The sequence below is a fragment of the Kogia breviceps genome, chromosome 20, assembly GCF_026419965.1.
Source record: "Kogia breviceps isolate mKogBre1 chromosome 20, mKogBre1 haplotype 1, whole genome shotgun sequence".
Classification (NCBI taxonomy): Eukaryota; Metazoa; Chordata; class Mammalia; order Artiodactyla; family Physeteridae; genus Kogia; species Kogia breviceps.
The window spans coordinates 19788826-19815467 of NC_081329.1; the positions used below are offsets into that span (position 1 = coordinate 19788826).

Genomic DNA, 26642 nt, shown 5'->3' on the forward strand with positions numbered 1-26642 from the left:
AGGCAATGCTTAGAGTGTCCATTGCAGAGTTACTATTTAAGCACTGCTTGACGTTTCCATGGATAAGACGATCTTGGTTATTGCTAGGAAACATCCCGTGTTTAGATACAGGATGGCAGTCTCGGTCACAGGAATTAGAACACGACTTGCAGAAAGCAGCCCACATAGTGCAACCTTCCCTTTAACGGAAGCGGGGGCGAGGGCAAGACTCACCACAGCCCCCCTCGTCTGAGGAGTCCCCACAGTGGTCGATGCCGTCACACCGCCAGTGGTCCGGGACACACACCTCGTTGCTGCACTGCCACTGCCCAGCCAGGCACCGGGGCCGGGGGCAGCGCGCTTCCCCGAGCCCACCTCCGCAGTCCTCGTCCACGTCACAGGGTTCCCAGGCATCACGGCACCGAGGATCTCCTGGACACTGGATTTTTGCGTCTGGACATGCCGTCGTTCTCCCTAAAAGTCAGGAGTCGGCTTGGTGAGGTAGAACCCCTGTGCCACGGCCTTGTTTCTTTAGGGATTTGTGGCTTACTCATGAATTTAATCCATAGAAAACCAAGAACAGAAGGATGGGAGCCGTCGGAGAGGCGGCCACCACTTTGTATTCTGAAGTTTCACCCCAAATAGGTTTTGTTTAAGTCAATAAAGCTAATAATCTTCTTAATTTTAAGTAGTTTGGGGGCTTCCCTGGCGGCACAGTGGTTAAGAATCCGCCTGCCAGTGCAGGGGACACGGCTTCGGGCCCCGGTCCGGGAAGATCCCACATGCCGCGGAGTGGCTTGGGCCCGTGCGCCACAACTGCTGAGCCTGCGCTCTAGAGCCCGCGAGCCACAACTACTGAAGCCCGCGTGCCACAACTACTGAGGCCCGCGCGCGTGGAGCCCGTGCTCCGCAATGAGAGAGGCCACCGCAATGAGAAGCCCGCGCACCGCAACGAAGGGTAGCCCCCGCTCGCCGCAACCACGGAAAGCCCGTGTGCAGCAACGAAGACCCAATGCAGCCAAAAATAAAAAAATAAAAATAAAAATAAACTAAGTAGTTTTGGAAAATGGAGAAGTGAGTGAAAACAGTTACCCATAATACCAGAGACAATTTAACGTCTGGGTTTAGCATGGATGGCGTAAGGCTATTCAGTGACGGGCTTGTTTCACTTAATACTGTTGATGTTAATCAATGCAGCTCATAAACAGAGAGTGTCACTGAAGGTACAAGTAAGTCGTACGTACCACAGTTAACCTCATCAGAGCCGTCTAAGCAGTCACTGACACCATCGCAAAGCCAGCGAGTGGAAATACACCTTCCATCGTCACACTGCCAGGCCTGTGGGTGTCCGTGACATACTTCCTCTGCAGGCAGTGGAAGAGGCAGAAAGGAACAGGTGTTTGTCAGGGCACTAGCAGCTTTTAAATTTGCATTTCACATTCAGTACTTTCATTAGCAAAAGAATAACTAATTCCCGAGTTGCCGCTGGAGTCAACCCTAAACTTGCCCGTCCTTTTCACATGGCTTCTGACAATATCACTCAGCACCCCTACCTTAAGGACAATCACCTAGCATATCGAGACACATCTCCTGCCATTATTGCACAACACCACTGTCCAGTAGAACCTGCTGTGACAATGGAAGCCTTTTACATCTATGCTGTCCAAAATGGCAGCCACCAGCCACACGTGGCTACTGAGCCCTTGAAATGTGGCTAGTATGATACGCAAACTAAATTTTTACATTGTATTCATCTCAATGAATTTAGATCCTCACGTGTGGCTAGTGGCCCCTGTATTAGTCCAGTTTTATGAGTTCACGTCTCTGAATTCCTTGGGTGTTTGAGATGATTAAGATCTGTGGCAACCTGGGAACTGGGGTTTGGGGTTTAATGAGATGTTCAAGTCTTTCCACTTACGTCTGCCTACTGGCTGAAGCTAGTAAACTTGGGGAGCTGGGCTGAAGTGTACGGGGGTCCAAGCACAAGGCATTTCTGCGAGTCTGAAATTTTACTGTAACCTGTAATAGTACACATCTTGATATCCACGGTTTCACGTTAAAATAGTTACAGTAAGCGAGCACCCCAGGAATGTGCGTGAGGGGTAGCGCTCACCAAGTGCTACGGGGGTTTTCCTCTTTTAATGAGGAAAGTTCCCTTCCACATTCACTGCACAGGGAGGCAAGGCACGTGGTGAGAGGCTTTCCTCACACACGGCTGCTCTGGCCTCCCTTCTGGGGCTTTGAGCTCTCTTAGCACAGAGAATTACTTGAACTTTATTTCAGGAAGAGGTTTACCAAATGGCTGATTTCTGTTGGTTTTATAGTTTTTGTCCACAGTTTGAGAGCTGTTTTTTCAGTCGTATACAATCTAAGCACATAAGAGTTGAACTAGTTTATTGTAATTGTGTGCACTGGGGGCTGCACGGATTCCCTATAAAGGAATCCTTGTATTATTCCAGTTTGAGTAACACTGTCACAGATGTTTAGGTCTGAGTTTAAGATGAGGAGCCAGACTTTTGCTGGATTTTTCCATCCCAGCTCGCCCTCCACACTTGTTTGGACAACAGTGCTGCCAACAATTAAAGAAACACGCGTGGCCTTCCCCACTGAAAGCCTGCAACAGTGCAGAACACCCAGCACTTCCGAACACCCCCTAAGAGGGTGAAAACCCTGAGAACTGTCAACCGGGCGCACAGCAATAAGGGCCAGGTGTGGGTGAGCGCGGGATACACGGCAGGACACAGCGGTCAGACCACGTACCACACTGCTCGTCCGCCCCATCCGGGCACTCCTGCTCTCCGTTGCAGAGCCAGGCCACAGGAATGCATCTCCCACCACATGCAGCTTGCCTTGTCATCTGACACTGTATTTCATCTGCAATGAAGGGCCAAGAAGCAAAGCCATCAGAGTTCTTGGATTCCTTGGGTCCAGGAGACCTTTTCATGTAAGCTGCATTCTCTTTGGAAGACCTTCCTTCAACTATTATCTAGGAGAACGCTAGGGGGCTTCAGTACCCTGAAAACCCATGCAGGTTTGCCATGACGATCCTTGGGGACCATTCTTTCTGATGCTGTGGAGCTGCTGCTGTCGTTCGCCTCCCCGTTGTCTTGTTAGAATGGCTCAGACTTACACTTGTGCTTAAAAAGATACAACCATTCTTCCAGGCCCGATTCGGTCTTACAGACTCAGAGTATGAAGCGTTGCAAGTTTAGAGGTCTAGGCTCAAAGCACTTGACTTTAGTTTCCTTTAAGACATGCGTCGATACAGCTTCAAATGAAGTTACGGTTTGGGGTCCTACATGCCATCTTTATAAGAATACCTCTAATAGCCTGGTTACAAATGTTTAAGTTTTCAGTTATTTGCAGGACACCGATTTATATGATCAGTTTTATTCAAATCATGAACTTGTGTTTCTCAACCCTGATTGATTCATGGTCAAAAATAAGCCTGTTATGGATGTGGTGCTCAGAGAAGGCCTGGTTGCACTTAGTTTACTATTTTGCCCTAACTTTCAAAGAGAAAAAGCCAATCCTTGGTTCAGAGAAAACAGAAGCCACATGTCCCATTTATCAGAAGTCTCTGTAAGACGCAGTGAAGACCCCACCCCAGGGACAGCGTGTGCACATGGGATGGAAAGTCGTGTGCAAAGCTATGTGATGGGACTTGACAGTGGAAGCCCACCGCGTAGACTACACCTTCTTCGGTACAGAACCAGACCTCAGTCTTCCTTGCAGCCCTCTAAGACAGTGCTTTTAGCATAGTTACTCAATATTTGATTGTAAAAGGCTGGCTTATAAACTGCATTATAAATGAAAGACTCGGGAGGCACTGGTGATTAATGAATAGCTAACGACTTTGCCAGTTACTCACATACCGTCCGGGCAGTCCCACTTGACTTGACCAAAACCACTCAATTGAGAGCAGGTGAGGTCAGCAACCCCTAAGACGGGATCCCAGGCTCAGTAGTCAGGCTGCTCACTAGGTTGGAGTTTGGGTTAGACCACGTACTAACAACATCACCTCGGGAGAGTTACTGCCTCCCTCTGGACCTCAGTTTTTCTTGTCTGTAAAGTGAGGCTAGTAAATAAGTGGTTCTAAGAGGAAAATGCGAGGATTAAAAGAGTACAAAGTCATTGGGCACAATACCCACCACATAAATGCTCCCAAAGTGTTAGCTCTTTCGCTACCTCTTCTAGCAGATCCTTCCAGAAGGATCCCAGTTAGGGCTGCAGTCAACCCTCAAAGACTCACACTGCTAGGCGAGTCCCACCTGGAACATCATTTGCCCTGGTGCTTCTCAGTCTGGAGACCCAGTGTGCACATGGATTCTGAACAGCATCTGTAGATGGGTCTCAAACGTTACTTTTCAAATTTAGGTACATGCTTGCTGTGAATAAATTTAAAATGTATTTATTAATCTACTTACATATTAAGTTCATGGTAGCCTTCTCAGAGTCTGTCAATATACAAAGTACAATGATCATGGGCTGTGCTACAACAGACATCACAAAGATGTCTTCACACCAGAAGGCCCGGGCGAACACTGCTTAGTGAAAAAGGCAAGTAACTTTAAATCCTGTTTCCGGAGTGGAGCAAACAGACCACCCAGGGCAAGGGCTTCCTGCTGCAGAGACGCCCCACCAGGTTAGGCAAAAAACCTAAGGGTCAGAATCCCTCCTGGAGGGCAAACAGCTCAGAGACTAAGTGACATCTCCTCCAAACCAGTTAACAGTACCTTGACCAACAAAGTGTCTGCATAAGTTAAAAAACGAGTTAAAATCTGCCTCCATCCATGAGGGCCAATTGGGAGCACGTGTCGGGAGAGACGGGCAATCCTGCAGGTCAGGTGGTTTGACAAACACTGGGCACCTCCTGCACCTGCCCAGGTCACCAGCCACCAACCCTACGGGAACTCAGGGTGTCTCGGTCACCCCGGGGCCCCGACTCAGCTCCCCTCTGCCTTGGGGTCCGCCTACACCTGAGTGGTATTAACAAACGCCGCTGGAAGTTGCTTGCTAACCGCACCTGGGGCCAAGCTCTGTTTCCCCTGGGCTGTTTCTGGAGGGAAGCACCTCTTCCCAAGGTCCCGGGCCTCCAAGAGGCTAAATTTGCTGCCTGGTTAAACAAGGGGGGCGGGCCCATCAGAGACCAGGGCTAGAAAGCCAATCCCACTCCCTTGGATGTTGGGGAAAGGAAGAACCTAGAAGGGAGCGTGCGCCCTGCACTCAGGTGCGGAAGGAGCTGCCTTTCTCACCGGTCTGAGGGCCAGAGAGGAAAAGACATCCAATCCATCCGCTGAGCCCACCCACCAGGCAGGCTTGTTAGGGAGTAAAGGGCTGAGAAGCAGGGGGCTCCTCCAGACAGTCTAGCATCGCCTTCCCAGACAAAAGGTCACCGCAAGACGGGGGACACGCCGCGCACACCCAGCGAGGGCGCCCCAAGCTCTCCTCCGCCCCCGCCCGGCAGCCGGGCAGCCCCGCGCCCCGCAACCTGCAGAGCGGGATGCGGTCCCTCCCGGGGCGCCCCACCCGCGGGCCCCACTCACCGGTCGCGGAGCCCCCGAGGCCGCCCAGCGCGGCCAGCACGGGCGGCAGGAGCCGAAGGAGCGACCGGAGTCCCATGGCCGCGAGGAGACAGCACGGGGACCCGGGCGCGAGGCGCGCTGCGCGAGGCCGCCGCGCACGGGCTGAGCGCACGGGCCGCCCGGGCGGCTCTAAGTCGCGCTCCCGCCGCGCACGGGGAACGCCGGCGCCGGTGGGCGGGTTGCGCGGGGAGTTGCCCTCTCCGGATCCCAGAGAAGAGCTGCCGGGAAGGAGCGGGGCTGTAGACGGAGCTGGGGTGCCTCGCATGCCTCTCCTCCTGGGGTGCTCAGCGGCCATGAGTGCCTGGGTCCTGGGACCTGGCGCCCCTCCTGCAGTGGGACAGCAGACGCTCAGCTGATTCAGAGCCCTTGCCACACTTAAGGTAGGGACGGTCGACAATACTTAAAGCTTCTCAAACTTGTTTTTTAAATTGAAGCATAGTTTGTTTACAATGTTGTGTTGATTTCTGCTGTACAGCAAAGTGATTCAGTTATATATACATTTTATATCCTTTTCAATTATGGTTTATCAGAGGATATTGAATATAGTTCTCTGTGCTCTACAGTAGGACCTTGTTATCCATTATACGTAATAGTTTGCATCTGCTGACCCCAAACTCCCACTCCATCCCTCCCTTACCCCTCTCCACCTTGGCGAACACATCTCTTCTCTATGTGGGACTGTTTCTGTTTCCTAGACAAGTTCACTTGTGTGATATTTTAGATTCCACGTGTAAGTGATATGATATGGTATTTGTCTTTCCGACTTATTTCATTTAGTGTGATAAGGTCTAGTTCCATCCACAGTGCTGCAAATGTTACTGAACCGAACTTGGATCTGCTTGCTGGGGGCAGTAAAGCCAATCTGCTATTTACTGACACCTGGTTGTGGTCAAGGACCTCAGAGCCTTTGTTGCAGGGCCAAGCAAGGAGTCCAGGGCAGCTAGTGCTTAAAAGACCCAAACTCCCTGAAGGCTTCCAGGGAACGGGTTTTAAAGACAGGATGAGGGAGGGGCGTTGTGGGGTATGTGATCAGCTCCTGGACATTCTTCTGATTGGTTGGTGGTGAGGTAATCAAGATCAACATCATCAACCTGGTTCCAATTGGTCTGGGGTCTAAGTGCTTGTGGGCAGCATACAGTTAACTTCTCCCACCTGGCAGGGATTTCAGTAGCTGCAAAACAACTTAAAGGATGTGGCTCAGAATAGGATCTATAGCCCTTGAGGAGGAACTGGACTTTGTTTAATGGCTAAACTATTATTATTTTGTCTTGCTTGACTGGTTTTCTTTCTCTCTGCATTTTCTCACTTCTCTGATTAAATACACTCTTTGACTAACGTTTTTCTACAGACAAAAGGCAGGAATGGGGTGGGGGGTTGTTCTGGGAAGGCCCCATAAGGTCCTGCTGGGTTACACAAATGGCATTATTTTGTTTTTTTATGGCTGAGTAGTATTCCATTGTATGTATGTACCTCATCTTCATTATCCATTCATCTGTCAGTGGACATTGGGGTTGCTTCCGTGTCTTGGCTGTTGTGAATAGTGCTGCTATGAACATAGTAGGGGTGCATGTATCTTTTTGAATTGTAGTTTTATCAGGCTATATATGCTCAGGAGTGGGATTGATGGATCATAGCAACTCTGTTTTAGTTTTTTGAGGAACCTCCATACTGTTTTCCGTAGTGGCTGCACCAACTTACATTCCCACCAACAGTGTAGGAGGGTAACCTTTTCTCCACATTGCATTTGTTATTTGTGGACTTTTTAATGATGGTCGTTCTGACCGGTGTGAGGTGGTACCTCGTTGTAGTTTTGATTTGCATTTCTCTAATGATTAGCGACGCTGAGCATCTTTTCATGTGCCTGTTGGCCGCCTGTATTTCTTCTTCGGAGAAACGTCTATTTAGTTCTTCTGCCCATTTTTCGATTGGACTGTTTGGTTTTTGTTGAGTTGTATAAACTGTTTGTATATTTTGGAAATTAAGCCCTTGTTGGTCCCATTGTTTGCACATATTTTCTCACAGTCTGTATGTTGTCTTTTCATTTTGTTTATGGTTTCCTTTGCTGTGCAGAAGCTTGTAAGTTTGATTAGGTTCCAATGTTTATCTTTGCTTTTATTTTTATTGCCTTGGGAGACTGACCTAATAAAATTTATGTCGGAGAAAGTTTTGCCTGTGTTCTCTCCTAGGAGTTTTAGGGTGTCATGTCTTATGTTTAAGTCTTTAAGGCGTTTTGAGTTTCTTTTTGTGCATGGTATGAGGGTGTGTCCTCACTTCATTGATTTATGTGTGGCTGTCCAACTTTCCCAACACCCCTTGCTTAAGAGACTTTTTCACATTGTATATTCTTACCACCTTTGTTGAAGATTAATGGACTGTAGGTACGTGGGTTTATTTCTGGGCTCTCTATTTCGTTCCATTGATCCATATGCCTGTTTTTGTGCTAATACCATGGTTTTCTGTATGACTGTAGCTTTGTAGTTTTGGCTGAAGTCTGGGAGGGTTTGCCTTCTGCTTTGTTCTTTTCCCTCAGGATTGCTTTGGCAATTCTGGGTCCTTTATGGTTTCATATGAGTTTTAGGATTATCCTAGTTCTGTGAAAATGTCATGGGTAATTTGATAGGGATCACATTAAATCTGTAGATTGCTTTGGGTGGTATGGCCATTTTAACAATATTAACTCTTTCGAGCCAAGCGCATGGGATATCTTTCCATTTCTTTGGCTCATCTTGGGTTTCCTTTTTTAATGTTTTATAGTTCTGAACATATAAGAACTTTCACCTCCTTGTTCAGGCTTATTCCTAAGTTTTTTCTTTGTTGGTGTTGCGATTTTGTGTGTGTCCATAAAACACCTGGAAACCTCCTGAGTATGCAGACTCTGGTCCTGCAGGTCTGGGGAGGAGCCTGACGTTCTAACAGACTCTTAGGTGATGCTTTTGTTGCCAGCCCTCAGACATCGCTTTGAAAAGCAGGGGCTTCATAGCCCCAAACTGAGGGCATCATTGTGACTCAAAGCCCTGGGCTCGTGTCCTAATGGACTCCTCGCTGCCTCCTGTGTTCCCACTTGGGCAGTATAGGCCTTTTTGACCCCGGGTCTGTAATGACAGCACTGAGATTGCTGTCCTCTTTGGCTGGTGATGAGAACACTGTAAATACAGAGTAACAAAAGCCCTAAAGAACACGATTCCCCTTTCAGCCTGTGTCACAGCCAGGAGGGGAATGCCTTAATAAGCAATTGGACATGGACATGTATCAAAATTAATGGGTATGAATTAGAGTCGAACATAATCCCTGTAGGATGGTAGACTTACAGGACTGGAAGAATTTAGAGGTCATTTTACCCACATGCTGCCATTTAGGGATTAGACTGTGGATAAAAACGAGACCGTGTGACACCTCCAGGGAGGCACAGACCACCCTCTCACCCCCTTACTTAGCTAAGCTGTGACATTCCTTCTTTCCAGTCTACCAAGAGAAATAAGTGTCAGATTCTTGGAGAGAACACGATGGAGTTTGAATTTAGAATAGAAACTGGCAAGGAACACTTATAGTGTCTGGAAATGAAAGGCAGCAAGAAAACAGCAGGAAAAAAATAGAAAAGTAAATTGCCAAGTGCCTTCTTAGATTTTATTTGCAACACAGCACTCCAACAGCTTTCTTTTAAATCTTATCTCCTCTTCATGTTCGCTGCTGGTCCCATCAAAGCACACTCTGAAGACTTCAGAATGCCATATGCTCTGGAACTTTCTTTAAAGTCACTATATGCTCTGATTGCATAATCCAATTAAAAGGACCCTTCTGTTTTTAACAAAAATCTAGATGTATTGATTTCTGCTGAAATGTTGCTGCTTTGGAACCAGATTGTTTGAGCTGCTTAATGTTGTTCAGTGACACAGAGTAACTCAGAGGTATAAGAATATAGACCAGTTTTCCTCACTGGTCCTCAAGAAAGCACTGAAGCTAGTGGTAAGGTACCTGGGACTGCAGTACCGTAGACCTGTGTTCACATCTCAACGAAACAAGATTATATAGACCCAGAAATAGCAGCTTTATTGTTGTTATAAACAGCCAGCATCAGCTCTCAACGCATACCATCTGAGGAAGCCCCAGACACAGGTGATAGAAATAATAAGTAATACAAATAAGACTTTGATTTATCTCTAAATTATTATATTCTCCTTGTCAGATGTTTTAATCCAGGTCATATAATGACAAGCATTAAAATTCACACCTTCCTAGAATTCATTTAGCAAATTATCAAACACCTCCTCTGTTCCAAGCACTGTTCGAGGCCCTGAGGACACAACAGGCAGCAAAACGAATGAAACGACGTTCCTTCATCGAGCTTCCGTTCCAGTAATGGCTCAGGGGGGCGGTGGTAGGCACAGCTTGACAAGAAAGCAGAACACTAGGCCTAACGATGAAAGTATCTACGTTGTGCTCTATCTTCCAAACACCTAGGTTGAAAAAGCATTCTACCTGGAGGCATTTACCAAACCTGGAAAGGGAGGGGGAACACAGTGGTCTCAGGGGACAGAGGAGAGTCCAGGGAGCCTGAAGCAGCTGGGTTGTGTGGGGTGGAGTGCTGGAGAAGAGGGCGCTACACAGAAAAAGAGTTTCTGCAGAGGGGTTCATTTGCTGACTTCTAAGCTGGACACATATGGAGTGAGACTCCATGGGTACAGGTGAAGAATAACTACTGAAGAGTTAGTTATGAGCTGAACAACTCCTGACCTTGACAGAGTTCAAAGACATTTGGAGCAGTTACAGAACACCTGGAACATTCTGTAGATGCCCACAAGGCCACTAGCCCTTAGTAAAGACTACTCTCATAAAATTATTAAGGACACCCCCTCCAACCACAGAGGTTTTGTTTATCAATATTTACCTGTACCTATCCATATTTACTATATCATAAATTAAAACAATTTTACACACTAATTCAGTCAATATAATAATAAATGTATACTTGTTAACATAAATGATGTATTTTTATGAAAAATAATCACATTTTCCAAACTACAACAATGTTAATGAGAACGGTGGTGGTATTTTACATTTTTGCAAATCTCTTTAATGAGATTAAAAGAAGGCAGCTGTATTCTCGTGTGGTTTTGCATTCAGTCTGTACGATGTTGTTTTGATTGCAGTATATGAAGAAAACCTGGCCTCACACAGATATGTGTTGGCCACAGAAGTATTTCACTGGCCTTTCCAGATCACTGTAAACATTTTTCTTTGATACTGTTACGTGTTCAGTAGTGCTCCCCCCCTAAAAAGGATATGTTGAAGTTCTGACTCCCAGGACCTCAGAAAGTTGACCTTACTTGGAAATAGGCTCTACACAGATGTAATCAAGTTCAGATGAGGGCATTAGAGTGGATCCTAATCCAGTATGACCGGTGTCCTTATAAGAGGGAAATTCGGACACAGACATATAGAGAAGGAAAACACGTGACGAGGAAAAGACACGGGCAGAATGTTATGTGGAGTCGGAGGCGCAGATGGGAATCATGCTGCCCAAGCCAAGGAACGTCTGGGGCCCCAGAAGCTGGAAGAGGCAGGGAAGGATTCTTCCTCTAGAGCCTTCAGAGAGAGCATGTACCTGCTGACACCTTAATTTCAGACTTGTAGCTTCCAGAACTGTGACGTAATACATTTGTGTTCTTCCAAGCCACCCGGTTTGGGGGTTGTTTACGTCAGCCCTTTGAAGTTAATACAGACACCAACGCCGACATTTAAGAAATGATCCTTTCTTTTTAAAAAAAATTTATTTATTTAATTTATTTGTTTTTGGCTGCGTTGGATCTTTGTTGCTGAGCGCAGCAGGCTTTCTCTAGTTGCGGGGAGCAGGGGCTACTCTTTGTTGAGGTGCACAGACTTCTCATTGCGATGGCTTCCCTTGTGATGGCTTCTCTTGTTGCGGAGCACGGGCTCTAGGCGCACGGGCTTCAATAGTTGCGGCTCGCAGGCTTTAGAGCGCAGGCTCAGTAGCTGTGGAGCACGGGCTTAGTTGCTCCACGGCATGTGGGATCTTCCCGGACCAGGGCTCGAACCTGTGTCGCCTGCACTGGCAGGCGGATTCTTAACCACTGCGCCGCCAGGGAAGCCCAAGAAATGATCATTTCTTAAAGGTTAGCTGTAATGTGGAACCTGAAACCATATCAACGAGCATTTCATACTGTCCTTATTAAAATCCGTTGGCCTGTCTTGTACTTTGAGTGGATCTTCTTCCCATACAAAAGTGTAACCTCAGGTGTGGCTCATCTGGAAAATATTGATTCATTAAGTTATGCTGATATTCCAAATGTTTACACCTTCTATTATACAATTTTTAAAAAATCGTACTTGTTAACGTCACTACAAATGTCATCAGAAACGATTTTAACTATTGGGAAGCTATCAAGCTCATGATGATGGATTCTGATTTTACCTTGGAAGCTCAAATTCTGTCATTGGGAACAAGCACTGTCAGTCGTTTTCCTTGAAATGACACATACACACTATTCATTTTTGAGGAACATGTCTGCCAAGCACTCGAGTCTGAATAACCAGATGTTTATCAGTCATTCTTTCCAGTAAAAATGATATTCTGAGAAAAAGAGTGTCTAGCTATGCTTGCAACTTGGACAACTGCACGAGTTTTTTCCTCCTCAAACTTTGGCATTCAGCAGAAGGGCTTATGCAAACTTGCCATGTAGTAACAGGTAGTATTAAAAAGCCATGCACCTCAGGGGTAAAATTTAATAAAATTAATCATTTTTACTATTTGATTGTATCATCAAATACATTCTTAAGAGAAACAGGAATATTTTATTGGTTTGGCCAGAAAGTTCGTTCAGTTAAGGAATATGTTTTTATAAAGCTCTTGGTGAAAATGAAAAATGTCTTATTCTTAAAACCAAACGAACTTTTTGGCCAAGCCAATAAAAGTACAAGTGTATGGCGGTAAAGAGTAAAATGACCACTAGTATAGGTTGGTGCCATCACCTTGATTCACACAAAGGAGTCAGTGGTTTTACCAGCCTTTAGTTTTTTGTTTGTTTTTTACCATCAGTGCAAATGTCAGCACACACACACAAAAAGGCTGCATAATAGTTTGGTATTATTTTGAAAATAATTGACCTTATAGACTCACTGGTAACCATAGACCATCTCAAAAAGTTCTCATATCCTGAATATATAAAGAAATCTTACAACTCAATAACAAGAAACCAAATGACCATGTTTTTAAAGTGGTGAAAGATTTGAAGAGCCACTTCATAAAAGTAGATATGAATGGGCAATAAATACATAAAAAGAGATTGCTTTATCTGTAGTTGTCAGGGAACTACAAATTAGAACCACAGATAGATATAGCTTACAAGCACTTAGAAAAGTTAAAATTTTTTTTAAAATTGATAGTATGAAGTGTTAGGCAGGATGTGAAGCAACTGAACTCTCATCCATTGCTGATAAGTAGAGGAAGTAGAACAACAAGTTTAGGAAAACAGTTTGTTTCCTATAAAATTAAACATCTACTTAATATATGACCCAGCAATCCCTCTTCTAGAGATTTAACCAAGAGAAATGAAAGAATGTGTCCATAAAAGATGTTTACACTAATTTTATAGCAGCTTTACTCATTCTAGCCCCAAACTGTAATAACACAGATGTTCATCAAAAGATGAGTAGATCAACAATGTGTGTGGTACAGCCATACAACAGAATACTATTCAACAATAAAAAAGAACAGACTACTGGTAGGTCCAATAATGTGGAAGAATCTCAAAAACATTTGTGTTATGCAAAAAAGATAAACATGAAAGTATATATTGTATGATTCTATTTCTATGAAGGTCTAGACAGGCAAAACTAAGCTATAGTTTTAGAATTTAGACCAGCGGTTGCCTGAGGCTGGTGGAATTGACTGAAAAAGTATAGAAGGAAACTTTTGGAGTTGATGGAAATATTTTGCATCTTTCATGGAATGGTGATTGCATTGTTGATTTGCTGAAACTCATTGAACTATTCATGTAAAATGAGGGCATTGTAAGCTATACCTAAATAGATGCTTTTTTTAAAAAAAATAAATTTATTTATTTTATGCTGCATTGGGTCTTTGTTGCTGTGCGCGGGCTTTCCCTAGTAGCGACAAGCGGGGGCTACTCTTCATGGCGGTGCACGGGCTTCTCATTGCGGTGGCTTCTCCAGCTGCGGAGCACGGGCTCTAGGAGTGCGAGCTTCAGTAGTTGTGGCACATGAGCTCTAGAGCACAGGCTCAGTAGTTGTGGTGCACGGGCTTAGTTGCTCCGCAGCATGTGGGATCTTCCCGGACTAGGGCTCGAACCCGTGTCCCCTGCATCGGCAGGTGGATTCTTAACCGCTGAGCCAGCGGGGAAGCCCCGCTTTTTTTTTTTTTTTTTTTTTTTTTTTAAGTGTTAGACTCAGGTGATTTTTTTTTTAACCTGAGTTCCAGCTCACCTTTAAAGGGTAAATAATTTGGAAGCTATTAAGACTATTACAGCTCAGAGGAAAAAACTGAAAATAACTCCAGTTTGTCTTACGAAATTAGTATAATTTTAGTACTTCATAGTAGACAAATATTACACATGAAAATGGAGACAAAAGTCTAAAGTAAATTATATTAGGTACTTAAAACATAATACTGAATAACAAGTAGGGTTTATTCTGGTAATGCAAAGTTGATTCAACATTAAGAAGTTTATTAGTAAAATTAGTTACCTTAAAAATTAAAGGATTAATACTACATTATCCACATGATTTGTAATATATGCTCAAAACCTTCAGTGAAATTCAGCAGCTATTCCTAATTTTTTACAAGTATAAGTAAAATAGGAATATAGAAATCTTCACAGATAGTCTAAGAACTAAATGAAAGCAGCAGCAAGCATCATGATAAACAATGAAATGCTAAAACACTGCTTTCATAATTATTCTACATTGTCTTGGAGATCCTAGCTAATGCAGCAAGGCACGGAAACAAAATAAGCAGTATAATAAAATGTATTTTATAAATAAAATATTTTCTTTCTTTTCTGAGTCAGTATGTCCAAAAACTTAACAAACACTAAGTTATACTGAAATAAGAGAATTGGCTAACATGCCTGTAAACAATATAACAGTATCTTTTTCTCTCTGCTCGCAAAAAAGCAGTTGAAATGGAAAAGCAAAAAAAATTTAGAAATAACAAAACCTATAAAATACTTAGAATAAAAAGGGTGCATGACATATATTAAAACTATAAAAACTTACCAGATTTTATTAATATTAAGTGTAATATATTAGATATAGTTCTATAAATATAAATAAAGTATATGTTTTAAGATATGAAGACCTTAATTATGTAAACATTTCTTTGATTACCTGATAAGCAATATACTGAAAATATTGGAAGACTTTATTAAAGAGCCAGACAGTTTTTATGGGGTCACGCTAGCCACTGCTTCTGATGTTATTGCACAGTATTTATCTCTTTACATTTCTGTTCCCTAATACCCTTGAGATTCAAGACAAGAACGTTGTCTTAATAATCTTTGAACTCCAGCATCTAGCACATTTTTGCTATATGATAAACAAAGACTCAATGATTGTTGTGTGCGTGAATGACTTCTAAACAGAGGAGCCAACTGTTCTCTTCCCGCTGAGGACAGCTTCCTTCTGTAACAGCTAAAAAAGCTGGTGTACAAGTGCTTAACTGACCTGTGGTTTTTCCCAACAAGGTGCATCTTGCAATCTCCTGTTGGGGCTTCCTGAACCAATTGTGATGGTTAATTTTATATGTCCTTTTAACTGGGCGAAGGGACGCCCAGGTAGCTGGGAAAACATTATTTCTGTGTGTGTCCACGAGCATGTTTCCGGAAGAGATGTGCATTCGAGTCAGTAGATGGAGTAAAGATCGGTCAGCACCAATGTGGGTGTCCATCATGCAATCCATATAGGGCCCCCATAGAACTAAAAGACAGAGGAAGGGTGAATGATCTTGCTCTCCTTGAGCAGGAATGTCTATCTTCTCCTGCCCTCCAAACCCAGAACCCCTGGTTCTTGTGCATTTGGACTCCAGCACTTACACCAGCAGACCCCCAGTTTTCAGGCCTTCATACTTGGGCTGAATTATACCATTGGCTTTCCTGGTTCTCCAGCTTGTGGATGGCCTGTCATAGCTTATCTGAGCACCCATAATCATGCGAGCCAACCCCTATAATAAATCACCTCTTGGAAGCCTAAATATATCCTGTTGGGTCTGTTTCTCCGGAGAACCTGGACTAATACAGCTGTGTCATGAGATGAATGGATGCCATTCTGAATTTGAACTGTGTATAAAACCAGAATCTAGACTTCAGCCCCTGGGCCTCTAGAGTTCTAGTAGGTAATTTTTTTCTTTTTTTCACATGTTCAGGATTCAGCCTAGAAAAAATTTATATTCTCCTATTTTTATACATATGCTAACAAGACATTTGCATTTCTGGTCATATCCCCAAATTTCAACTTGTATACACAAAACAAGACAGAAGAATCACGTAATGTAATTTGCAGTGCCGGACACTTAGAGTTGGGAATCTATTTATGCAGAAAAACCTAAAGTATTTTCATTCTGAAAATTTGTATTTCACTGTTTTTCTGAAATTCAGTGTCTAGTGAAAGTGCACCAATATCTTAGTAACCAGTGTCTTGCATATAGGATATCCACAGCAAACGTTAAACTGAGTTGAACTGCTGTTAGTGATCTGCTGTTGAGGGTTTTTTTCCCCTTAATTCTGACTTTTAAATTTAATGCCCAAACTTTCTGATCAGATCTGGAAAATAAGTGTTGTTATGAAAACTAAAAGATGCTTTATGAATTCAGTTGATTTGAAACTAATCTTTCGAAGTTTCATGACCACCGTGAGTAATAATAAATCTGCACTCACTCCCAGCTCTTGTGGATTTAAAGAAAACAACTGCAAGTGCACCACTCTGCTTCCTATGCGGCAGGCTCTTCCATAACTTTATGGAGCAACAAGCACTGGAGATTCAAAATAATTTAAGATACACGCCCTACAGCTTCCCATCCCCATCCCTGCAGTGTGGTGTGATACATGTGACAGAGGGATGTGTGGACATCCTGTGAAAGCAAAGAGGAGGAAGCAGAGATGGGCCTGGGATAGGCTCATTGGGCAGGCTTCACAGAGAGCATGACATTGAGATAATTTTTGAAAGATATGTTATCCATATGAGGAACATTCCAGGCAGACAGAATAGAAAAAACACCAAGGCCTGGAGGCCTGTTGTGAGAACTTGCTGTCAGTGCAGAATCACTGGAGTGAAGGTTCTCGTGGGGTGATGGCCTGCACTGAAGCTGGGCAAATGGGCAGATCCCACCCAGGGCATGAAGTACCTGATGGGCCAAACCAAGGAAAGTTCTTGGGAACCTTCGGGGCCATTTTTAGCAGGGAGGGGACCTAATCAAATTCACATTTTCCTAAGAACAGTTACTATTCGAGGTCTAGTTATAACATAGTGGAATTTCTTTCCTTATGTGACTTATAAATTGGCCCTGCAGAAAATTTTCGGAGTCCAAAAAACGAAATATAAACACGTTATGTTGTGGAAACATCATTAAAGTAAATCCATAGCCTTCCGGGAGGACTACTTGGGTGCCTCCTCAAAACTTCCCACGAGCAGTGGTTTAAAGACGACACCTTGGCTGTCTTTTCCGTAGCCTCTTGGGAAGGAGAAGCTAACTGAGCCTAGGGGAGGAAGAAGGAAGGAGAGAATCAGGAGGGCTGCAGCTTGGCCGAGGCTGAGCAATTCCAAGTGATGACCTGGCATTCTAAAGCGACGTCCAAGTGGGCGTGCAAAGATTCCAACTAGGTCCAGGCTGAGCTGTCAAGAGGTAAAGAGGGGACCCAGCTGGGGTTATTATAGCTAGGGCTGTAATTAGATGGGGCAGTGGTCCAGCAGTTGAAGACAAAAAACCACACACAATGCAGGCTTCCCTCTCACCCCAGGAGAAGGGTAGAGCCACCATAAAGGGGATCTGCCAAGAAAGAAATGGTCTGGAACCAAGAACCGGCAACAACTTTCATTTCAAAATCCACTAGCCGTAGAGGCTTTAATAACATTAATGTTCCTAATTAGGACCTCAAAATATATTTTGAATTATCAAAGGTATATTGAGATATTGTGAAATGGCAAGCAAAGAACACGCCAGTTGGAGTGAGAAGACCCAAATAGTGCTATAAAACAGTACTTTGTTGGTTTTTTTTTTTTTTTTTTTCAGCCGTTTGGGATCCGGGCCCTTCCCAAGAGCACCTGAATGTCCTCGTGGAGAATTACCTCCTCCCTGTCGTGGGGTGTCTTGGTGGGGGCCAGTCCCCACCTCCCACCAATGCCCATGGACAGAGCATTCCTCTGTGCTCCCCGGCCCAGTAGGGAGCAGGCATGTAACCCAAGCTTGGCTGATCCGTCCCCGCTGGGACTTGGAATTTGGAGCCAGTAATATTCCTGATCTTGCGGGAAAGCAGTCGGTCTTTGTCCGTTACGTGAGGTGTTCACTGTGGGTTTTTCAAGACGCCCCTTAACAGCTGGAGGAAGTTGCTTCTGTGCTTAGTTTGTTCAGTATTTTTATCGTGAAGGGGAGTTAGATTCTGTTAAATGCTTTTTCCGCGTCTATTGAGATGATCCTGCGATTTTGATCCTTTGTTAATATGGTGCATTATATTGATCTACTTTCAGATGTTAAACCCATGTTTTGGGTCAGTCTCAGCCTATTAATAGTGATGCTGTGGGCTCGACATGCCTGGGGCACTCACCTTGGCTGTACTGCCGAGGCAGCCCCCGCAGGCGTTTCCGGACCAGAGCCAGGCTGGGGCTGGACGGGCCCTTGTGGGTTTATTATGATTGAAGGATGCGCCTCAGCAACAGCCACAAGAGAGAGAACTTTGAGAGGCAAGGTTTCTTTTTTTTTTTTTTGCGGTACGCGGGCCTCTCACTGCTGTGGCCTCTCCCGTTGCGGAGCACAGGCTTCGGACGCGCAGGCCCAGCGGCCATGGCTCACAGGCTTAGTCGCTCCGCGGCATGTGAGATCTTCCCGGACCGGGGCACGAACCCGTGTCTCCTGCATCGGCAGGTGGATTCTCGGCGGATTCTCAACCACTGCGCCACCAGGGAAGCCCTAGAGGCAAGGTTTCTTACTCACGGGTCCTGGAGGCACAGTGAGGTCATGGTAGAGACAGCGAACGTGGATCTGGGGTTCTGCCTTTATTGAGGTTGACAGTGGGGTGGCCACCGTGTTGAGGGTTCATCCTTTGTTGGTGAATTTTAAATATGAGAGCAGGAATTAAAGCGCAGGAACGGAAAAGTAGAGTCACTCAAGTGGTCAGTTACTTAAGTCACCTAGAGCTTTCTAAAAAGGGGAACTGTGTGCGTGGAGTAGCCTGGCTCTTTGTGTAGTTAGGTATCTGGCAATACGTTTATTCGAGATAGCAGCCTGCCAAGCTCAGAAGCTTGATGTCAGGCGCTTACGGTACAAAAAAAAGCGCACTAATTGGCAGGAGTTTGCACTACAACCATCCTTGCATTCCTGGGATAAATCCACCCCACTTGGTCATAAATATAAATTTGTACTAAAGAAATACAGCGTGGCTAATGGAATATACCCCCCCCATTGACTCATGAGAACATGAGTGTGTAGTTAGCACAGTATATACATATAAACAATAATCTAATAAATACTGTGACCATTGTGAATGCTGCGTGCTGGCAGAAGTTTGAAAATGTGCAATTAGTAATAAAATGATAGGGTAAATTGTGGTGAACCTTAATACTTTAAAAATTGATGCTAAAATGATTGATTTGGTGTTAGGTGCATTTTATTTTCTAACTGTAGAATTTGCTAATTTACGTATACTTAAGCATAGTGCGTCTCCAGCAGCAGGTTGATTCACCAACACCTTGTCCTGTGTCGGGCTGGACAGCAGAGAATTGTGTGGGTGTCCATTTGCGTATCAAACAGCCAAAAGGAAGAAATGTTAAATGATGACGTGCCAGGAGATATTAGCCTGAAAAGATTTCAGGAAAGAGGTGAAATTTAAGCAGCAATTTGAAAGAAAGAAGAAGCCTGCTACAGAGGACCATTTATGCAGCAAGTCCAATCTGTGTTAATTTTCACAGCTGTTGATTTGGCAATGTGGCAAACTGAAGTACTTTGGAAGAACCCATCTGTTTGAGTATAAATACCAGAGAATCACCTCTTTCCAGCCCCCCTTGCTGGTGTCCATCTGGGCCATCTGATTAACAGATTGCTAATATACTCTGGTGTGACGTGAGACATTTTTAAAACTGCTGTCCTTGTCCCGTCCTAAGTGACAACCTGCTTCTTGATTTAACCGTGTTTCTTGGGGCATCTCCATTCCATGGATCCATTTGTTTGATTTCAGTTCTTGGCCAAATTTGTGTCGCTTATGAGTTCAATCTAAAAACGTACTTTTCATTTCTAAATAGCCTTTCAAATGTCGTTGTCACTGTTAAAAATGAGTCGTCCTAACTCCTTTTGCTGTTTCCCCAAAGAGCGTACCCCAGGGACTCAACACGAGATTCAGAGTAAAAGATCTTGAAGTCAAAGAGCAGGAAAAAAAGAGTATGGACCTCACTGTTGTTTCACTCATTGTGTTATTATTCTTCATCTTAAAAAAGAATAGCGGCAAGTGTCAGCATGGATCGCCAGCAGGGACCACCAGGGGTTCAGACAAAGACTTCAGAGACGCAGCCAAAGGTTTGGGGTCAATGTCTGCGTGTTCTGTTCACACATTAAGTTTCTAACAAGAAAGACAGCAGTTTAGTGACTTTCCTCTGTGCTGTGCTGGCCTTTGCCTTGCTCCCTTGGTCAGGTGTCGCCGGCAGGCAGCTGCAGGGCCATCTGTGGTACCTGCTGTCTCTCTCCTCTGCCCCTCCTCCTCACGCCCATCGCTCCCACCCAGGCTCCGCCCTCAGTCCCTCCCACACGCCCTCTCCACGGCTTTGCCCTCAATGTCTGAGATCAAAGTGTTGGGGAGCCATTCATGTCTCTGCAGCAGCTGCACTCTGGTAAGGCTACGAGAACTCTTATATTCCTTTTCACCTAATGAAAGACAGATCTTGGTTTATTCAGCAATTTTCTTTTTCTGCTTTTTACCAGATACTGCCAGATCGTGACCAAGGGAGAGATACAGCAATCTGATTGTATTAGTTTATTAGCTCTCTGACTTTGAAAGTGTGGCTTCATACTTCATTTACCAGATGTTTTTTTTCTTCCTCCCTCCCCTCCCCTTCCCTTTTCTTTCTTTCTTTTTTTGTTGTGGTGGGTTTTGTTGTTTTGATTTGGTTCTGGTTTAGCTTTGTCCCAGTTATATTTGAAGACTAGTACTCGTTTGTTTATAGAACAACTACAAAAAATTATTGCTCAGTAAGATGTGGGCAGTGAAATGAAGAAAGCAAGCAGTGTTCTAGAAATTGTTTTCTTGCCCTGATGCTTATTAGTTCTATGATATTTATTAAGCTTCTTAGCCTATGTGTTCATTCATACAGTCAGATGGTGGAAATTGGTCCTCTTTCAGGTTTTTTTAAACTTCAGCATTCTGTAAGTCTAAAACTATATTGTTACAAACATCTAAAAACAAACACACTTGAAAATCTATAATGAAAGGATTCTGAGAAAATGTCGGGTTAAGCATGTGTTTCTGGACCCTGCATCCTACCACCTCCTTGCTAGGGCCACTCAACAGCCAAGATAAGTGTGACATGCCAGCAAGTGTCTGTGGCTGGGGGCAGTGGCCCAGGGCATGTTTTTTATGCTTTAAGGTACAGGCACATTATGTGGGGAGCTTGTTATTATGAACATTTCTTGTCAGTAGATCTGAGGTGGAGCATGAGATTCTACATTAAACTCCCAAGTAAGGTTGGTGCGTAGGTATCTAGAGGGATTCCTGGGTGCATCTGAGGATTGAATGCTGCAGGGACTCACTGTTGGGCTCGCTAGGTAGAGGCTAGTGGTGTGCGTATGCCTCTTCAACTGAGACTCCAGATGATACAGATCGCTGATGTCGGGGCATCTGAGGGAGCCCAGTTGGAGACTAAAGGATCTTTCTGGCACTCTTCGTGTTTGCTGCCCATGTTCTCGGAAGAGAATGAAGGCCCCGCGTCACCTTGAGGAATGAATTGTTTGCAGCCTGTGCTCATCAGAGACTTTCCCTCTCTCCCCTGAGCCCCTCCCCCTGAACGTGCATCCCTTCCATCCTGTAAACAATAAGCTCCACCCCCATCCACCATAAAACGAACTTGCCGTCTCATTCACCGCTTCCCGCCAGCAGTTCACCATTTGCCATGGTTTTTCAACAGCCTGACTTCTGTGGGGCTGAGGGAACCCCCCCCAGGAAGAGGCAGCTGAGCAGGCTGGCTAAAGGGAATACGTTTGTTTCTGTTGAGGTTCTGCTAGCAGACAAGACGAGAGAACTTTAATAAAAGCATAAAAAGATCTCCCAGGAGATGTCACTGGAGCAAAAAGAAGGCTTTCAGAAATTCAAAAACTGATTTACAAATGTAGAAATTCCATAGAGGACATGAGACACACAGTAGACCTGGCCTAGAACTGAACTGGAATTTGGGGAGAAGAAGTGGAAGAAATAGAACGCTGAACAAAATACGAGGAAATAGAAGATACAAATAAAGAGATAGGAATGGACCTGGCCTGGGATCTTATTACATGAAAAATGAGCGTTAGAGGGAGAAAAAGCACTGGATGAAGAAAAATTAATGTTCACATAACTATATAAGAAAATTTTTCTGAGCTGAAGAGAGACTGTTTCTATTAGCAAATGCTCACCAATACCCAAGTAAAATTAATTGGAACAGACATACATGGCTATATGTCGCTTAAATTTCCAAACCCCAAGGATGGAGGAAATACAACATTCAGATAGGAAAAACAGGTACTTGCATAAGAAGAGAATATAGGCTAGTACCAAACTTCCCATTTGCAGACTTTTGATTACAAAAGAGCTGTGATCTGTGAATCTTGTCCAGAAGCATAATATTCAAATGTGAGGGCAGAAAAAGGATATTTTTACACTTTTGAATTCTTGAACATGATCACCTTTGTTTCATTACTAAGGAAAATCCACAATGCTCCAAAAAAAAAAAAAAGGAAAAATTAAATCTAAGAGCTAATGAGAGGGGGAAAAAGACTAAGAATACAAAAGTTTGTGACAAGCATATATATTCTTGTAAAATGTGTATTTTATTTATTTTTTAAAATGTTTATTTTAAATTATAATGCAAATGCAAGAAATTATAATGCATAATGCAGAAAAGCGCAAACAATATATATGCTATATGTATAATAAAGATAAGATCATAAATCAATTAAATGGAAAATAGAAAAAATAATAGAGAAAAATCAGTGAAACTCAAAGCTGTTTCTTTGAAAAGCTCAACCAAATAAATGATAAAACCTCTAGCCAGTCACCAAGAATAAAAGAGAGGACACAAATTACCAACATCGGGAGGGAAGGGGTCACTAGAGACCATCCCCACCTCCAGACATTAAAAAGATGTCTTAGATAAAATAGGCAAATTCCTTAAAAGACACAAACTGTAAAGCTGAACAGAAATTTTAAGAATTAAAGGATGGGTAAAAATAAATCAGACATATGCAAACCAAATAATATCAGATGAAATGAGATACAACAGCAGCAACTGTGATATGGGCTGTAGGAGAGCCATGGGTTTACAAGTGATGAGGAGTCATTTTATGCCCCCGGTCTCTTGCCTACCCCTTGGAGGGTCTGCGTTGTTTCCTTAGCAACCCAGTCAAATGGGGAGAGTTTGTTCCAGCATAAGTAACGTGAATAATGGCTGTCACAGGCCATAATTTGGAAGCTATTGCTCATTAAATGTCCAGCTTAGCCTAAATAACGCCCTATTGCTAAGAAGGACATTCTGATTTTTTTTTTTTTAACTTAACCAGGAATACATGATTCTTTGGAGTTTGTGCTAGTGATCTCAGATATCTCCATTCACACTGAAGAACAGATAGGATGGCTTCAAATGGTGTGTTAAATCCGCTAAAATCATGCCTGCTAAAGCTTCCAGGTCCTTTTTTGCAAGTCACTGTAAGCAAATAGAGGGTCCACAGTTCCCGAGAAGCCTTTGTGGGCTGGCTTTTTTCCATGCCTGAGTTTCTGCTGCCACCTGCAGGCTCAGTCTGGGCACAGCACTTTGCCCAGAAAAATGCTATTTTTCAGACTTGCCAAAAGGTCCCTTAAATACTGTATATGTTGCAAACTGCACAGTGAATACAGATATTAAGACTCCAAGAATATGATGAGTATTCCCTCTAGGAATTTCAGGCATAGATATACATGTCAGGGAAAGCAGTGGATGATTAACTCACAGGAGGAGCATCTTCCTTTGCCAGGCTCTGCGATGACCACAGAGTCAGTAATCCTGCGACCACACAATTTTCCCAGCCTGGAAATTCAACTTAGGCAGCCATTCCTCAAAACACAAAGAGATCTGGTGTAACTGCTGCAGAGATGCCCAACTTAAAAAATAATCTGTATTGTCAAGTCTGTAAGGTTTAATTGGGGAGAATGATCAAATTATTTTACCACTTGGAGCCTCAGTTTCAAGAAACTAAATGCAGTAAAATCCCGTAAATGACCATCATTTCAAACTGTCATTTCAATGGCCAAGAGATGCTAGGCTAGTTGTATTTGCCAATACTTGACAGTGTCACTGAGAAAGATTTCTACACAAATTTGTCTTCCTAGTGACATGAGACTTTCTAGTTTATCAGTTATAAATAATTGCTGTTGACAGTTTATACTGACAATTGTTTGATCTGTTGGCAGTAAGATGTTCATTTTACTGATTTTTTTCCTTGTATATCATGACTAAAATATAAGTAGCTCAGAGTGTAAATATTAATTGAGCTGTAACTCTTAGCTCCCTGATATGTGGCCACAGAATCAGCAGCTTTCCCTCTGAGTCACAGGATTATGAGGGAATAAAGGACAGTGCTGCAGACAGGCTTAGGTTGGTATCTTAATAAGTTATTAAGAAACCCTAAGAACAGCCACAAGTTTCTTTAGAGGTGGTTATCAAAACCTCTCCAATGGGGGTGGAATGAGAACGGCAGATCAAAATGTAGAAGAACTATGTGAAAGGTCTATATATGGAACCATGAAAACTCACCCCACCCAGCCCTTTCCTCTGCCTAGCTCCATACATCTACAGCCAGACGTACACCCTTCTGGCAAGAAATGGGGACATGCATCCTCCTCTGAGGGATATTAACATTGAGATGTTGCCCAGTGAACCAGTGAGGTCCCTTCCCAGTCATGCTACAGTAAAGCCTGCCAGACACTAGTCTCATAAAACACACAACTTACGATCAGCTCAGAAATACAGCTCACTCGTAAATGGCCAGGCACAACTTGACAGATATTTGAGGAGATGGTCTAAAACAAAAGTAAAGTAAAAGAGACCAAAACGAACAAATGGAAACCATTTGTATGTATGCCTTTTAAAAGAACAGAACAAGAAAAGCTTTGGAAGTTAAAAATCTGATAGCCAATATATATTTTTTTAATCAGGGAAAGTGTTGAAAGTAAAGTTGAGAAAAAAAAAACTCCCAGATTTTTTTTTAAAACTACTAGAGCTAATTAATGAATTTGGTAAAGTTGCAGGGTACAAAATTAATGCTCAGAAATCTCTTGCATTCCTATACACTAACAACAAAAGATGAGAAAGAAATTAAGGAAACAGTCCCACTCACTATTGCAACAAAAAGAATAAAATACCTAGGAATAAACCTACCTAAGGAGGTAAAAGACTTGTACTCAGAAAACGATAAGACACTGATGAAAGAAATCAAAGATGACCCAAACAGATGGAGAGATATACCATGTTCTTGGATTGGAAGAATCAATATTGTGAAGATGACTCTACTACCCAAAGCAATCTGCAGGTTCAGTGCAATCCTTATCAAATTACCAGTGGCATTTTTTACAGAACTAGAACAAAAAATCTTAAAATTTGTATGGAAATACAAAAGACCCCAAATAGCCAAAGCAGTCATGAGGGGGAAAAAATGGAGCTGGAGGAATCAGACTCCCTGACTTCACACTATACTACAAAGCTACAGTAATCAAGACAATATGGTTCTGGCACAAAAACAGAAACATAGATCAATGGCACAAGATAGAAAGCCCAGGGATAAACCCATGCACCTATGGTCAACTAATCTATGACAAAGGAGGCAAGGATATATAATGGAGAAAAGACAGTCTCTTCAGTAAGTGGTGCTGGGAAAACTGGACAGCTACATGTAAAAGAATGAAAATAGAACACTCCTTAACACCATACACAAAAATAAACTCAAAATGGATTAGAGACCTAAATGTAAGACCAGACACTATAAAACTCTTAGAGGAAAACATAGGAAGAACACTCTTTGACATAAATCACAGCAAGATCTTTTTTGATCCACCTCCTAGAGTAGTGGAAATTAAAACAAAAATAAACAAATGGGACCTAATGAAACTTGAAAGCTTTTGCTCAGCCAAGGAAACTACAAACAAGACGAAAAGACAACCCTCAGAATGGGAGAAAATATTTGCAAATGAATAAATAGACAAAGGATTAATCTCCAAAATATATAAACAGCTCATACAGCTCAATATTAAAGAAACAAACAACCCAATCCAAACATAGGCAAAAGACCTAAATAGACATTTCTCCAAAGAAGATATACAGATGGCCAAGAAGCAAATGAAAAACTTCTCAACATCACTAATTATTAGAGAAATGCAAATCAAAACTACAATGAGGTATCACCTCACACCAGTTAGAACCGGCATCATCAGAAAATCTACAAACAACAAATGCTGGAGAGAGTGTGGAGCAAAGGGAACCCTCTTGCACTGTGGGTGGGAATGTAAATTGATACAGCCACTCTGGAGAACAGTATGGAGGTTCCTTAAAAATCTAAAAATAGAATTACCATATGTTCCAGCAATCCCACCACTTGGCATATACCCTGAGAAAACCAAAATTGAAAAA

General features: G+C 43.3%; 1 protein-coding gene and 1 long non-coding RNA gene across 2 annotated transcripts in view; one reads left to right on the top strand and one right to left on the bottom strand.

The window, feature by feature from the left end:
* The window catches only part of LOC136793318 (low-density lipoprotein receptor-related protein 2-like), a 37896-nt gene extending 32207 nt beyond the window's left edge, over window positions 1-5689 (bottom strand). Inside the window, exons 1-4 of the mRNA XM_067022505.1 lie at window positions 5526-5689; window positions 2740-2853; window positions 1224-1343; window positions 214-453 (exon numbers count right to left, since the gene is read on the bottom strand). Of these exons, the coding sequence (XP_066878606.1) occupies window positions 214-453; window positions 1224-1343; window positions 2740-2853; window positions 5526-5601 (550 nt within the window). The 5' untranslated portion in view covers window positions 5602-5689. The remainder of the gene's footprint in view (window positions 1-213; window positions 454-1223; window positions 1344-2739; window positions 2854-5525) is intronic.
* A 95-nt stretch (window positions 5690-5784) lies between these two features.
* The window catches only part of LOC136793296 (uncharacterized), a 103294-nt gene continuing 82436 nt past the window's right edge, over window positions 5785-26642 (top strand). Inside the window, exon 1 of the long non-coding RNA XR_010838412.1 lies at window positions 5785-5944. This is a non-coding gene — a long non-coding RNA (uncharacterized lncRNA). The remainder of the gene's footprint in view (window positions 5945-26642) is intronic.